This window comes from Natator depressus, chromosome 2 (genome assembly GCF_965152275.1).
Source record: "Natator depressus isolate rNatDep1 chromosome 2, rNatDep2.hap1, whole genome shotgun sequence".
NCBI classification, from domain to species: domain Eukaryota; kingdom Metazoa; phylum Chordata; order Testudines; family Cheloniidae; genus Natator; species Natator depressus.
This window is the reverse complement of record NC_134235.1, coordinates 81,460,921-81,474,930: the sequence shown is the minus strand read 5'-3', so window position 1 is coordinate 81,474,930 and position 14,010 is coordinate 81,460,921. Positions and strand designations below refer to the sequence as shown.

Sequence of the window (14,010 nt, the reverse complement as noted above, 5' to 3'; positions counted from 1 at the left end):
GCACTGGTACATCTCTTAATTTGCTTATCTATAGTTGACAATTTTCTACAACATTATAAATGCATTCATCAGTTTTTTTTTCTTTTAGCATTTTTTTAATCCTGTTCATCATGAGGTGCCATTTTTTCCAGATTGTCAACAGTGGCAAATATTTGTCTGAAATGTATGAAAGTGATTAGAAGGCACTTCTAAAAAACCTTCCTAAAAATTTAACTTTGCAATATATAACTGGAACGCCAATATCTTTGCTTAATAATAATATAACAAAGCAGTCTATTACTCTACACCTTATATGTCAGTAAATGCCTTTCTCTTGTACATATTTCTGTTTTAAAATATGAAATGAAATTAAGATGTACACATGCAGCTTATGATGAAGTGAAAAATTTACTGGCAGGTACTGCATTCTAGTTGGGATGATTGTCCTCTAAATTTAATTTTGCATTGGCTAAAATTTGATCTGAGTTGAATATTTGTGGATGATAATACATCACTTTGTAAGAGTTTATGCAATTTAGAGATAATTGCTATTGCATTTCAGGGAAGGAGACTGGTGGGAAGCAAGATCCATTGCTACAGGAAAGACTGGCTACATCCCGAGCAATTATGTAGCTCCTGCAGACTCCATTCAGGCAGAAGAGTAAGGCATTATTCAGTCTTTTGTCAGTCACTTTTGCCCATAATTTACTACCAAAGAATTATACGTAGGAACTAATTTACTACAGTGCCATATAAGTAGCAGGTTTCAGAGTAGCAAGATAACATTTAATTCGGGAAAGTATGAATATGATACTTCTCACTAATTAATGGATGGGAATACTACTTAAATAGTCACAAGTATAGATATGTGACTTTTTAATGGAATGCATTAATACGTATGAGATTGTTTATATGTGTGTGTGTGTGTTTGTGTTTAAAAACCTGAGTATGCCTGAGTGTGAAGATAACTGAATTGGTATACATACCCTTCAATGTGTTATTGCTTACATCTAACAGCCATCTGTTTCTCAATCAAGATATGCACACTTTGGAATGCAGTTGATAAAATGTTGTTTGTTAACTGGGTGGGCAAACCCAGCAGGCTCCATCACCCTGATAGTGAGTGAACTCAAAGTTCTAAGCAAACATTTTACACGGATGGCATTCCAAAGCTGTTCAGGGTTTAAAGCCATTGATTCCTCCAAATCTCTGGGACAGATCTGTGTGAGGGGACAGAAAATTGCTCAGCATCCCCAAAGATCAGTGAGAATTGAGGCAACATTACCATTTTTACTGCCAGCACTTCTTACAACTGAGGACAGACACAGCCCATAATCTTTAATGTAGTAGTTAAGGAATCACCTGAAGTTTCTTAAGGGCTTCTGAGATTTCTCAGGTGGTGCTTGTTTGCTAGGTGGTGGGTACCTAATTATTGCGTTAAGACTTTCAGAGCTCTGCTGCCTTTGCCTCCACAATGCTAGCAGTGGGAGTGTTTCCCAGCTTTCATTGCCCTGTTATGTGGTCAGGACTCTTCCAGTCCTTTTCTTCACACATCTCACTGCACTTCTGGGAAAGTAGCCCAATTCCCAGCTTGCTTCCTGAATCTCAGTCTGAGACTTCAGTATATCACTACCGCTTCTGCTGCCACTACCTGGCCCTTTAATATTGAATAGCAGCTGCATCAGAGAGAGACAACCATTTGTTCTTAAAAATTAAATCTTTCAGCTGCTTACAAAATGCTGCTCTATATAGCCAAAAAAGTAATATTTAAAATTCCTAATTGAATTACTACAGCTACAGTGCTGCACCTGTGATGGCCAAGCAGTAGTATCAATGGAGATGCTATTGCTGTACTATCCAAGGTTTGGGGATTGTTTCTAGAAGTGAGATGTTGCCCAAAGAGTTACTCTTGGGGGAACTCTGCATCACTGGGCATGCACAGAATTCATGGCCCCCGTAGATTTCTTTGCTTCCCCTCAGAAAAATTATTTCTGATGGGGAAGCAAAGGGAAGCTGCAAGAGCGATCACACGCCCTTCTCCAGCAGTTCAGGAAGATCAGTTTGAGTGCCCAGAACAGCCAGCAGAGATGTAAATAACTGCCAGGGCAATGGGGCTGGGTAGTTAGAGATACACTCTGTCCGTCTTGCTCACTGTTGCAGCATGTTCAGTGTGGAGGGGCAAGGCTTTAGGGTGTTTCTGAGGAGGTAGGTTTGGGGAAGGCTCTGTCCCCTCAGGCAGAGTAGAATGTAGCAGCCTGCCTGCTTAGTGAATTGTTCCCATTGTTCATAGTGAATTCCCCCAGGAGTATAAAACAGGTGTAAAAATGTCCTTCACAATAAGGCTCCTTTACACCACTCTGGCAGTGTAAAGGAGCCTTAACATTTTTACACCATTCTGACCTCCTTGCCCAGTCTCTGAGGAAGATCAGAGGAAGGGGTTAGGTTTGATCCTGGGTTTTGTTATGTTCTGTTAACACATCAGAGGAACCTACAGCTTACAGAGGGAGGCTTCTTTTTCTATATTAATATATACAAATTATGGGACAAATTATTTAATCAATTTGTGAGCACCTGTAGGATAATAGGGTTGTAGGGAAGAGCCAGCCATGGATTTGTCAAGAATAAATCATGCCAAACCAACTTAATTTCCTTCTTAGACGGGTTACTGACCTAGTGGATAGGGGGAAGCAGTAGATGTGCTATGTCTTGATTTTAATAAGGTTTTTGTCACAGTTCCACATTACATTTCTAATAAGCAAACTAGTGATGTGGTCTAGATGAAATTACTATAAGGTAGGTACAGAGCTGGTAGACCATATGAAAAGAGTAATTATCAATGGTTCACTGTCAAACTGGGAGGGTGTATCTAGTGGGGTCCCGCAGGGGTCAGTCCTGGGTCCAGTGCTATTCATATTTTCATTAGTGACTTGTGGAGAACATACTTCTAAAATTTGCAGATCACACCAAGCCGGGAGGGATTGCAAGCATTTTGGAGGATAGGATTAGAATTCAAAATGACCTTGACAAATTGGAGTTGGTCGGAAAGCAACAAGATGAGCTTCAATAAAGACAAGTGCAAAGTATTTCACTTAGACTGCAAAATCAAATGCACAACTACAAAAAGGGGAGTAAGTGGCTAGGGAGATAGTAATGCTGATAAGGATATATGCGTTATAGTTGATCACAAATTGAATGAGTCAACAATGTGATACATTTGTGAAAAAAGCTAATATTATTCTGAGGTGTATTAACAGGACTGTCATATGTAAGACACAGGAGTTACCATATATACTCGTTCATTAGCCCGTTCATTTATAAGCCTACCCCCCAAGATGGATAGGTAAAAATAGTAAAAACTGTATGACCCTTTCATAAGTCGACCCTATATTTCAGGGGTTGGCAAACTTTTTGGCTCCCAGCCCATCAGGGTAAGCTGCTGGCAGGTCGGGACGTTTTGTTTACCTGGAGCGTCTAGGCATGGAGCCCCTCAGTTCCTTGTGGCCGCGGTTCGCCATTCCCAGCCAATGGGAGCTGCGGGAAGTGCGCGGCCACAAGGAACTGAGGTGCTCCATGCCTGCAGACGCTCCAGGTAAACAAAATGACAATGTATTAGATATTCAATTCAATGATTTCATAGAGTTTAAAATCAAATTTTGGTGTAGACCCATTTATAAGCCGACCTCTGCTCTTTGATGCATCGCTTTTTTGCCAAAAATATTTGGCTTATGAACGAGTATATACGGTAATTATCCATCCCTCTCTACTCCGCACTGGTGAGGCCTCAGCTGAAGTACTGTGTCCAGTTCTGAGTGCCACACTTCAGGAAAAATGTGAATAAACTGGAGAGAATCCAGTGGAGAGCACCAAAAATGATTAAGCTTTAGGAAATCTGACCAGTTGTTCTCCCTGTCCACTGAAAGCAGGACAAAAAGTAATGGACTTAATCTGAAGCAAGAGAGTTTTAAGTTAGATATTAGAAAAAACTTTCAAACTATAAGGTCGATAAGATCTGGAATAGGCACTCAAGGGACACTGTGAAACCTTCATCACTGGAGGTTTTTAAGAATAGGTGGGACAAACACCTGTCAGGGATGGTGTAGGTTTACTTGGTCCTGCCTCAGTGCAGGGGGCTGGACTTGATGATTTCTCAAGGTCCCTTCCAGCCCCTGTATTTCTATGATTCAATGAAATGAATAGAAAAATATAACCTGTAAAATATGCTAGCACAGTGCCTGTTAATTTAGAAGTCAGAATTTCTTTCCAGTGAATGGAAGCTCAGTCCAGAGATTTTGCTGTTCAGGGTGAAGTCAGATACTTTAATCCCTGCTGTTCCTTATCAGTAGTCCAACAGTTAGTAGTGGTATAGATTTGTGAGAACTATATTTAGATGAATATCAGTGTTTGGGAGTTTGCATTATGAGCAGAAACGCTTTAGTGTTTGGCCTTCTGTTATAAATCACCACGTGAGTAATGATGATGAAGCAGCATTGCATCTGTATCTCAAGACCTTGCTGCCTGTTTAGGTGTAAGAGCCTATGAAAGGCCCCTAAGATTTGAAAAAAAATTAAGTGAAACTTATACAAGCAGAATTTATAGTGCTATTTTATGCAGATTATTACCACAGTATCTTCACTAACCTTATCAAATATTTTCTTTAACTTCTTCTAGATGGTATTTTGGTAAGATGGGCAGGAAAGATGCAGAAAGATTACTTTTAAATCCTGGGAACCAACGTGGTATTTTCTTAGTACGAGAGAGTGAAACCACTAAAGGTATTTTTTTTTTAAGCTTACTTCCTCTCTATGGCAAAAGAGTTAATTGTTTCATATGTGTACACTTTTTTTTTTTTTTTTTGGTAAGAAACAACATTTTAACTGTTTTTTCTAGGTGCTTATTCCCTTTCTATACGTGACTGGGATGAGGTCAGAGGCGATAATGTGAAACACTACAAAATCAGAAAACTTGACAGTGGTGGATACTATATCACAACCAGAGCACAATTTGAGTCTCTACAGAAGTTGGTTAAACACTATACAGGTAGGCTCAAGTCCCTACAGTCCAATACTAGTTTAATGGTTTTTACAAGAAAAGAAATTTGAGTAAATGGTACGTGGGTATGTTTACATTGCAATGGGCTCACTCAGGCTTGAGCCCAAACCCCCCTTTTGTCTACACACTCATCTCTCAGGCTCGGACCTAGGAATCAAGCAGGGACCAAAGGTTAGCCCTATTACTTTGCAATGTAGACACAGCGCGCGTGCGCGCACACACGCACATCACCTCGGGACCCTGGGAGTCTGACAAAAGTATCCCATGGAACAACTTCCATTGTCCTCTCTATCCCAAAAATCTCCTGTTGACTCCAGGGAAATGGAAGCAACCCCCGTTGGTGTAGTGCAGCAGCTCCATGAGTCAGCGTTTAACCTGTCTGTTGTCTTCTGAACACTGAGCTGCAGACATACCATCAGAGAGCCTTCTGTGTTCGCAGTGGAGACAGATCAGAACAAGTCTTTTGCAAAGTGCACTGCTTCATGGTCATGGGTGTACAGCCAGATTTTGGTGCATCTCTAGAGCGAGGCGAGCAAAAGAGTCGATTTTAGTAAGGGTACCAGGAATGACTACAGATACCAGCAAATAACAAAGAAGCTGGCAGCATTGCAAATTAACCAGAGTGGGTTAAGTGGCTCAAGACTGAGTACATGAAAACAGGAACCAGAACTGTACCTTGGACAACTTGCCAACATCATGCCTGTTTTATATGGAGTTTGACTGGATGCTGGGCACTGCACTGAACATGGAGCCAACAGTAGCGCACCATGATGTAGTCAGCCAGAATGGCGCCCTCCTAGCCCCAGAATCCAACATTAGGACTGATAGGAGCCAGCAGCAGGTGCCGAGTGAGGACAGTGAAGTGACTCTTACTGAAACTGTCCCAGAGGAGGTTTTGCAGTAGGAGAAGCAGCAGCACATCCTGGGGCCATACTCAAAGGAGCAGTTTGATTTCTTCTCTCTCCCCCTCCCCCCGGCGTCCCCCCGCCGAGGCACAGCCCACTGCGGAGCCTGCAGCCGACACGGAAGGGACAGAAGCTGCCCCTGGGCCTGGTAAGTTTCTGGCTCCATTTTAATGTTGTGTTACTATAGGGATAGGAGGGATTTCCATCCTATGAACCATTGCAATAGTTATTAAAGGACCCAGCTAGTAGTGTATATCCGCTAATGGCAGATTTTATGTCACAGTGGCTTGGCTGCACCCTTTCCTACCTTCCACCATGTGGAGTTCAAAATGGCATGCAAACAGTAAAAACACCTTGAAAGTGAATTTTTACTAGAGCATTTCTATTTCTTAAAAGTAACCTTACATTGCCAGGCCTATAAGTATGTGGCTCTGTAACCGCTCAACAGTGTAATGAGTCACCTGAAAACAGTGATGTGGATGGGGCCGGGGTGAAAGGGAGTGAATGTGTTCCATTTACAAATCTAGTCCATTTCAATTAAAGGTAGTCCATGCAGTCCATAGGTGAAAAAAATCATTTGCTCCAAATTCAAGTGGGGTTTGAAATTTTGTCCAGAAATGGGGGCGGGGGGAGAGACAAGGAGACTGGCTGTGGAGTTCTGTGTATTTCCATACAGGCTAAGCCATATGAAAGCTAATACATCATCCTGTTGAGTCCCCTTTATGAATTCTGACCCAATCCCAGATGCTGATAGCTGCAAACTTTTCCTGAAGCAGGAACTCCAGATAGGCAGTCTCATTTTGGGGAAAGGCATATTTTCCGTGGCCTCCCTAGTAGCTGACCAGTCCACTTCATTCATAGATGAGCTGTTCAGTCACCACACATTTGAATACTTAGGTGCATACACTGCAGGTGTCCCAACAGTAGCTTGAAATAAAATCTCCTTTGCCAATTGGGCACCACAGCAACTGTTATCTTCCAAAATGTGGAAGTCCTGAAATAATAGAAAAAGCTTTTGTAGCATGGCTGTTGATGGCACCCCCCCAACCCAAGTAGTTCTGCAATTTTTAGAAAACAAAAACAGCTTTGAATTTTTAACTTATCATTGCCTCTGCACTTCTTTAGCTGAGATTAACCAGGCAGTGTCCAGGGAACTTCTGTGGTCTGAAGCATTCCTCTTACAATATATTAAAGTTCAGTTTGGAAAAGTAAAGTTTTGTCCTTTGAATTTCCACAATTTCTATGCTCCTGCAGTGAGCTATTGAGACAATAACCCTCTGTGTCTTGTCCTATTCCAGGCCCCTTGACCTCTACTGGCTCTGGTACCTCCACAGCTCACCCACACTGCAGCAGACGCCTGGGTCAGTGTCATCATGGACCATTCCAAGAGGAAGCATTTCTGTGATGAATTTGTTGTTGAAGTTCTGGACAGGGCCAACAAGCAGGTCCAGTACCATAAACAGAGAGGAACTTATGGCTAGAGGAGAGACATGGTGAGAGGAAATGGCTGGCTTTATAGCTTGAGGGCAGGGTTTCAGTGAGAGAGCAGGCCCTTGCCTCGCAGTTCCTGGAACAAGAATGGCAGATAAGGATGGAGGACAGACCTCAGCAGAAATAATTGTTTGAGCAGCTGATATCACTAATGGTCACGAGTAGTGGCTCCTGCTGCATCACCAACGCCACAGCCTCAGTCCCCCTGTGATACAGTCCAGAAACAGCTTGGAAAACTCCATGGCTTGGGTGCCCCATGCAGTTGGGCCCCATGAACAGTGGCTAGGCAGGGTTATTTTACCCCATGCAGTCCTCCATATTGGACCCCCTCCCATATGGATGCCTCCACCCCTACTGCCAAGTGCACGACAAACAAGGAAAGGAGAATGGGGGGCAGGGAACCTGCAACAGTAAGGGGCTTCTGTCTTGTAGATGGTTTCACTCTTTGCACTTGTTCATGCACCCTGTGTGTTTTGCTTTTTCTTAAAGGTTCTGTTACTGATGTTTGGCTTGGTAATGGCAGTTGGCTGCCTGGCAATGGGTGAATGTTGTACTTTTCTAATACATGTTTATAAATAAAGCTTTTATTTAATCAAGAAAGTGTGTTGCTATCACTGCATCACATCATACAATGTGTATTTAAAATAATAAAGTTAAACACATGATCGGAGCAAACACCATTCCTCAGTATGATTATCTACATAAATCTATATTTCAACCACTTCCTTGCATCAGTCCATACTGTGAATCAGCACCTGGCCCCCATTTCATAAATGGTCACGTCATTCATAAATACACTGCATGGCAATCAAACCCCCACCACTCCCCAAGCACTGAAACCCCTCAGAATCAATGACCGGATCCCCACCCCTCCACAAGCACATTCAGAAAGGTACTGTTCCCCCTCTTCCATTGTGTCATGTAAGTTCATAATGTGAGAGCACAAACCATCCCCAAATTCTGTGGCCTGGGTGCATCGAGCTCCAGCTGTGGTAGGTGCACTTTCTGCCTGAGTGCCAATTCAGTGGCCCCTTACTGTCATAGTCCATTTAGGGGAAAATGGCTCACCTCTGGTTTCACAAAGATTGTGAAGAGCACATCACAATAATTTGGACAATACTGATGACCCTGACATCCAAGTGGGTCGGTAGACAGACATCTCCACAGGATTTTCAAATGAACATTCCACAACTGTTGTACACCTGCTGACCGTCTTTTGCCAGGGCCTCTGAAATCAGAGTATGGTTTCATAAGTCAAGGCAAAAGGGGGGGAGGGGCATGGCAGGGTTCCCCAGAATAATGGTAGGGACAATAAGTCAATTTATGATCATGTCATTTGATGGGAAGAGTGTCCCAGCCTGTCCATAAATACAGACTCTTGATAGGCGAAAAACCCTGGCATCATGATCTTCCCAATGCAACTCTTGTTGACATTCCATAAATCATCGTCTGTGGTCCATGAGGGCATGCATAACAAAGGAGTAGAACCCTTTGCGGTTTATGTACTCCTGTTTTTTGAGGAGGGCAAACCATAAGTCCCATCAGTGGTTCCGGTGCACTTTGGAAACCCCATTCTCTCAAAGTCAGCAATTACCTCAGGATTATCTTTTATGCCCACACGGGGTAAACCACACGTCTGAATGCCTCAGAAACTTCCACTACCACTTTAACCACAATCGACTTTCCGACACCAAACTGGTTGGCAACGGACCTGTCTTTACGTTGGAGGGTCAGGACAAGCTCCTTACGAACTCCAGAAATGTAGCCGCCTTCATGAGAAAGTTTGGGACCCACAGCTGGTCATCCCAGGTCTGCATGATGATGTGATCCCACCTGTCTGTGCTTATGGCTCTGCACAAGAAGCGTCGGTTTGTGTAGGGGGCATCAGTGGCTATACCGAGTGTACTGAGCAGCATCAGCCAGCGCAGGTCCACAATGCCTGGGTAGACCTCCACCCGCTCTATCCTAAGCCCTGTCAGGTGCCTTTGGTGGTTCCAAAAACACCCAAAATGTCCACCAGAGCCTCATGGATGCTCTACCTGTTTCCTGACACAGGAATGAACGTGCAAGCCAGAGAAGTTCTTCAAAAGGTGCCACCTCCATGTTGCTGGCTTTGGCAGCTGGGAGTGCATAGATAGTCTTCTCAGTAGCCTGTGGTGTTGGGCTGTTCAAACTTCCTGTAACATGCAGGATGGGCAATAAAGTTTTCCCACAGTGCTAGAGCAGCCACGTTTTGTGAGGGCGCTAGGGACTCTGGGATATGGCCAGTTTGATTTGGGTTTGCACGCTGCAGCGAAGAGTCTTAACGGATTAATGACAGGTTTCACAGTAGCAGCCGTGTTAGTCTATATTCACAAAAAGAAAAGGAGGACTTGACACCTTAGAGACTAACAAATTTATTTGAGCATAAGCTTTCGTGAGCTACAGCTCACCTCGTTGGATGCATGAAGTGAGCTGTAGCTCACAAAAGCTTATGCTCAAATAAATTTGTTAGTCTCTAAGGTGCCACAAGTCCTCCTTTTCTTTTAACGGATTAAGAATCGGTGTGGATGCTGAAGCCCAGAGTTCTCTAACATGGCTCAGCTGATTCAAGTCCCACCACCCCTGGGCGTAAAATTGCAATGTGGACATACCCTATGTGGCTGGTGATATTTTTGGAAAGTGTGCTGATTTTTTTTTTATTGTTATTATAATAAAGCTCTTTTTAGCAATGGCAAAAAAAAATGCAACAGATAACTTTGTTAGACATTCTTTGTATTTTATTTTCTTTTATCATAGTCTTTCGCATATTATTTAACTTAAATGATTTCATTTTCCAATTATCCAGAGCATGCTGATGGCCTGTGTCATAAACTAACAACTGTGTGTCCAACTGTGAAACCCCAGACCCAGGGACTATCAAAAGATGCCTGGGAAATTCCTAGAGAGTCTTTGCGGCTAGAAGTTAAGCTGGGCCAAGGATGCTTTGGGGAAGTATGGATGGGTAAGAGTATGATATTTGCACCTATCCTGTTGCAATTATTTATTTTTACCTAAAATATCATAGTCTGGAAAGATAATCTGATGAAGAATTGAAGGCAAAATTACTAATAGCAGTGATATGTGTCAAGGAAAGTGCTTTCAATGCAAAATTTCCTGTAATTTTTGGATATGAATTCACACCATGAATTATGAGCTTTAGCCAGTAGCAAGGACTCTGGGATTAGCAGGTATGAAGCAGTCCAGCCACCATAAAGGAAGAGTGAGGAGGTAATGGCAATCACAGGTATGCTAGGAGGAGAAAAGGTGGCAACAAGAAGTAATAAATGGAGGAGACGACCCCAACAAGCATGAGGGGAATCAGAATAAAGCTCATTTGAAAACTGAGCTTTAATAATTCCATCTCAGTTGTTCTCATGACTAGACAAAGATTTTGTAACTTACTAGATCTCCATAATTAAATTATGCCCTCATTATATGTATTTGGTACTTCTGTATATTTATATAAAGTTCAAAGCTAATTTTCAGTATAGTTCTTACTGCTTTATCCCCTTTAAAAAAAAAAGTTGAAACAAAGAATAAAAGCAGTTTCAGTTGAAAACCTCTTAGAAGCGTAGCTGAGGCAGTAAAATGTACTTTTTTCTCTAGGAACGTGGAATGGAACCACAAAAGTAGCAATCAAAACACTAAAACCTGGTACAATGATGCCAGAAGCTTTCCTGCAGGAGGCTCAGATCATGAAGAAATTACGACATGATAAACTTGTTCCACTATATGCTGTTGTTTCTGAGGAGCCAATCTTCATAGTCACTGAATTTATGACAAAAGGTATGTGATATTAACTGGAAGGCACTAAGTTTAAAAGTTAATAAAAGTCCCAGTAACCAAAAAAGGTATATTTTGATTCATGTTGAATACTGATATGTGTAAACCTAGCCCAGCATGTGAATTTGTGATTAGATTTTAACGTATGGTAGGTTCTGAAATCATCTTTGTTGGATCTGATTTTTTTTCTTAATTTTGTGCTACCATGATTTGTTCAAATCTGCTATAACCTGTTTCTTTACTGAACTCAACCAGATGAGTTTTACAAAGGATCCAGATTTTTAGTTGCTAGGAACTAAGTGGCAGAGATGCCTGTTAGTGGCAGAAGTCTTTGTAATTATCCCATTGAATCAATAAAACTTTTTGAAATTAAAAGAAACACTGTTGAGGCTAGTAGTTCAAAAGTTTGATCTACTTGCAATAGTTCTGCAAACTAAACAGTAAACTAAAATTGTTTGTGTGCTCTTCCTCATCTTTTTTCCCCAATCTACCTTTCACCCCAAAAAGAGAGAAGTTTAAGGGTTCAGGATGTGTGTAATAGGCTTTAAACGTTTACTTCCAGTATTAAACAATCTTTAAAAAGAACAGGTCCCAAATCAAGTACTTTAATTTTTGAAGAATTTGATCTCTTGTGCTTATCTTGGAGAGAGTTGTGGCAATGTTAGGAGGATAGAAATCAGATTGAAGTCAGAAACTGAAATTATAAAATTTACAAATCATATCAAAGCGCATATAGCATATAAAATATTTTTAAAGTTTTGGATCAGGCCAGATAGGGTGGAGAGGAACTGAAGATTTCAAACTTTAAAAATAAAAACAAAATGGAAATGAATGAAATGAAGCAGTCTCTCTGATGGCAGATCTTAAAACAGCCTTGTGAAATCAGGTTTCACTGTTTAGAATAAGCCATTTATGTATTTATTTACTTACTTGACATGGAATGGTACAAAGCAAAAATTTAAAACTTGAATTGGAACATTGCCAAAACAAAGTAGGCTTACTAAAGTATTTCAAAAATCAACTATACAGTTGTCGATATTACAAATGTAAAACTCCAGTTTCCATTTTAATCTGAGACAAATTGTTCATTATTTTTCTGAAAATGTAAAAAGCCAGTGGAGGGGGGAGGGAATCAGTTTGATACTAATGCATAAACTGTTTTGTTAATATTTACCCCCAGTAGCACAAAGCCATTGAAACAAGAAGGTTGTGGCATTTTAATCAAATCAGGTTGTTGGGGTTGGGTTTTGGTTTTGGTGTGTTTTTGTTTGGGTTTTTTGTAATTATTTTTCATTATTTGCACTGTTTTTCCCACCCCACCCCAAGAGAATTGCCAGTGCTACCTCTCAGGGTTAATTTAGCTAGCCTCAGAGACCCCAGCATTAAAACAACCTTCTTCAAGGAAAAGAGAGCTGCATGGAAGCACCACAGAGCCCAACAGTGTTGTTCCTGGTCAGGCAGATTACTAGAAGTTGGAGTAAGGTTTTTTCTCCTCCACAATACTCCTTCCCCAAGAAACAGGGTATGGAAATCTCGTGTCTCATGAATTTAGTGCAGAACATCAACCACAGAGATCCTGGTTTGGCCCATCGCTGTTCCTTTAAACAGAAAATTGTAGCAAGCGATTATAAATATATCATATGTATTTAAACTTGTGGCAGTTACAATGATGAGATTGCTCTGAAAAGTCTATGACTTGTTTATTTTTAACATTTTTCATTCCATTTTTGTCTTTACCATTTTGGAAGGTGTGACTTTCTTAAATTACTCCAGTTCCTAGAATTTTAACATATTTTCATACTAAAGAGAACATTTTCTTGAATACCTATAGTATGCTTACAGGTGGGCAAGCTTCTATATCAGAGACCAAGATTTAAGATTGCTGCCTTTTAAGGAGTACAAATTATGGTCAGTTATTAAATCACTGCAACTCCTTTCAAGCAGTACTAATGTTTTAGTGTTCTTTGTATAAATGTGATATGTAGTTGAGGAAAGACTATTAAAATATGTATCTTAGAGGAGGGGAGATGAATTTTGGAATCAAAAAGAAAGTACAACAAACAACATTGCTGCTTTTGATATGTTGAGAGCAAAAACTGCAACTGTGTAACGTTACAATTTCCCTAATATATAATTGAGGTTGAGTGGCAGAATAACTTCCTTCATGTATTTTAGGGAAACTTAATTCACATCCAAAACTTTAAAAAAAAAATTATACTCTAAACACACCTGAATGTATTTAGTTATGCAGTAAATAATTTATTTCTTCTTCACTGTGAAAGAGGCTGCAAACAAAGCATTATACGTTGTATAAAATGTCTCTGCTTTTGTTAAATGGTGTAGGTAGCTGACAAGGAGCATCAATGATGTAAGGATGCTTCCTGACCTAAGAATTTATTAGCTTCCAGTTGTCCAGTAGCAGTCCATTTAGCTAGTGCTAAGGGTATTGAACATAGTCAATATAGGATGTGTGTGCCCTATTACTTTTACTGTCCTCATTTGAAATATTATTTACATTTACAAATAGCCATGATATTTCACGTAAGGAGCTATTGCATTTCAGTGGCAGATAGGGAACACTCTATCTTCTTCTAATCCTGGAGCACCTTTGCAGGCACAGGGAGTAGTACAGCATTGCCATTCATTCCTGTCTATGCCTTCTTCCTCCGTTAAGCCTAGCCTGGTCGTGTCCCTGTGTATGATGTCATGTCCCTGCCATCTGGTTACTTGTCAGCCTCTAGGTCTGACCTTGGTTGTGTTTATATTATTTTTCTGGCATCCT

The 14,010-nt window shown here is 41.0% G+C and overlaps 1 protein-coding gene across 1 annotated transcript in view; it reads left to right on the top strand.

Annotated features, from left to right (window-relative positions):
• The window catches only part of YES1 (YES proto-oncogene 1, Src family tyrosine kinase), a 69,698-nt gene that overhangs the window by 43,870 nt on the left and 11,818 nt on the right, over positions 1–14,010 (top strand). Inside the window, exons 4-8 of the mRNA XM_074944532.1 lie at positions 542–640; positions 4,648–4,751; positions 4,867–5,016; positions 10,252–10,407; positions 11,052–11,231. Of these exons, the coding sequence (XP_074800633.1) occupies positions 542–640; positions 4,648–4,751; positions 4,867–5,016; positions 10,252–10,407; positions 11,052–11,231 (689 nt within the window). The remainder of the gene's footprint in view (positions 1–541; positions 641–4,647; positions 4,752–4,866; positions 5,017–10,251; positions 10,408–11,051; positions 11,232–14,010) is intronic.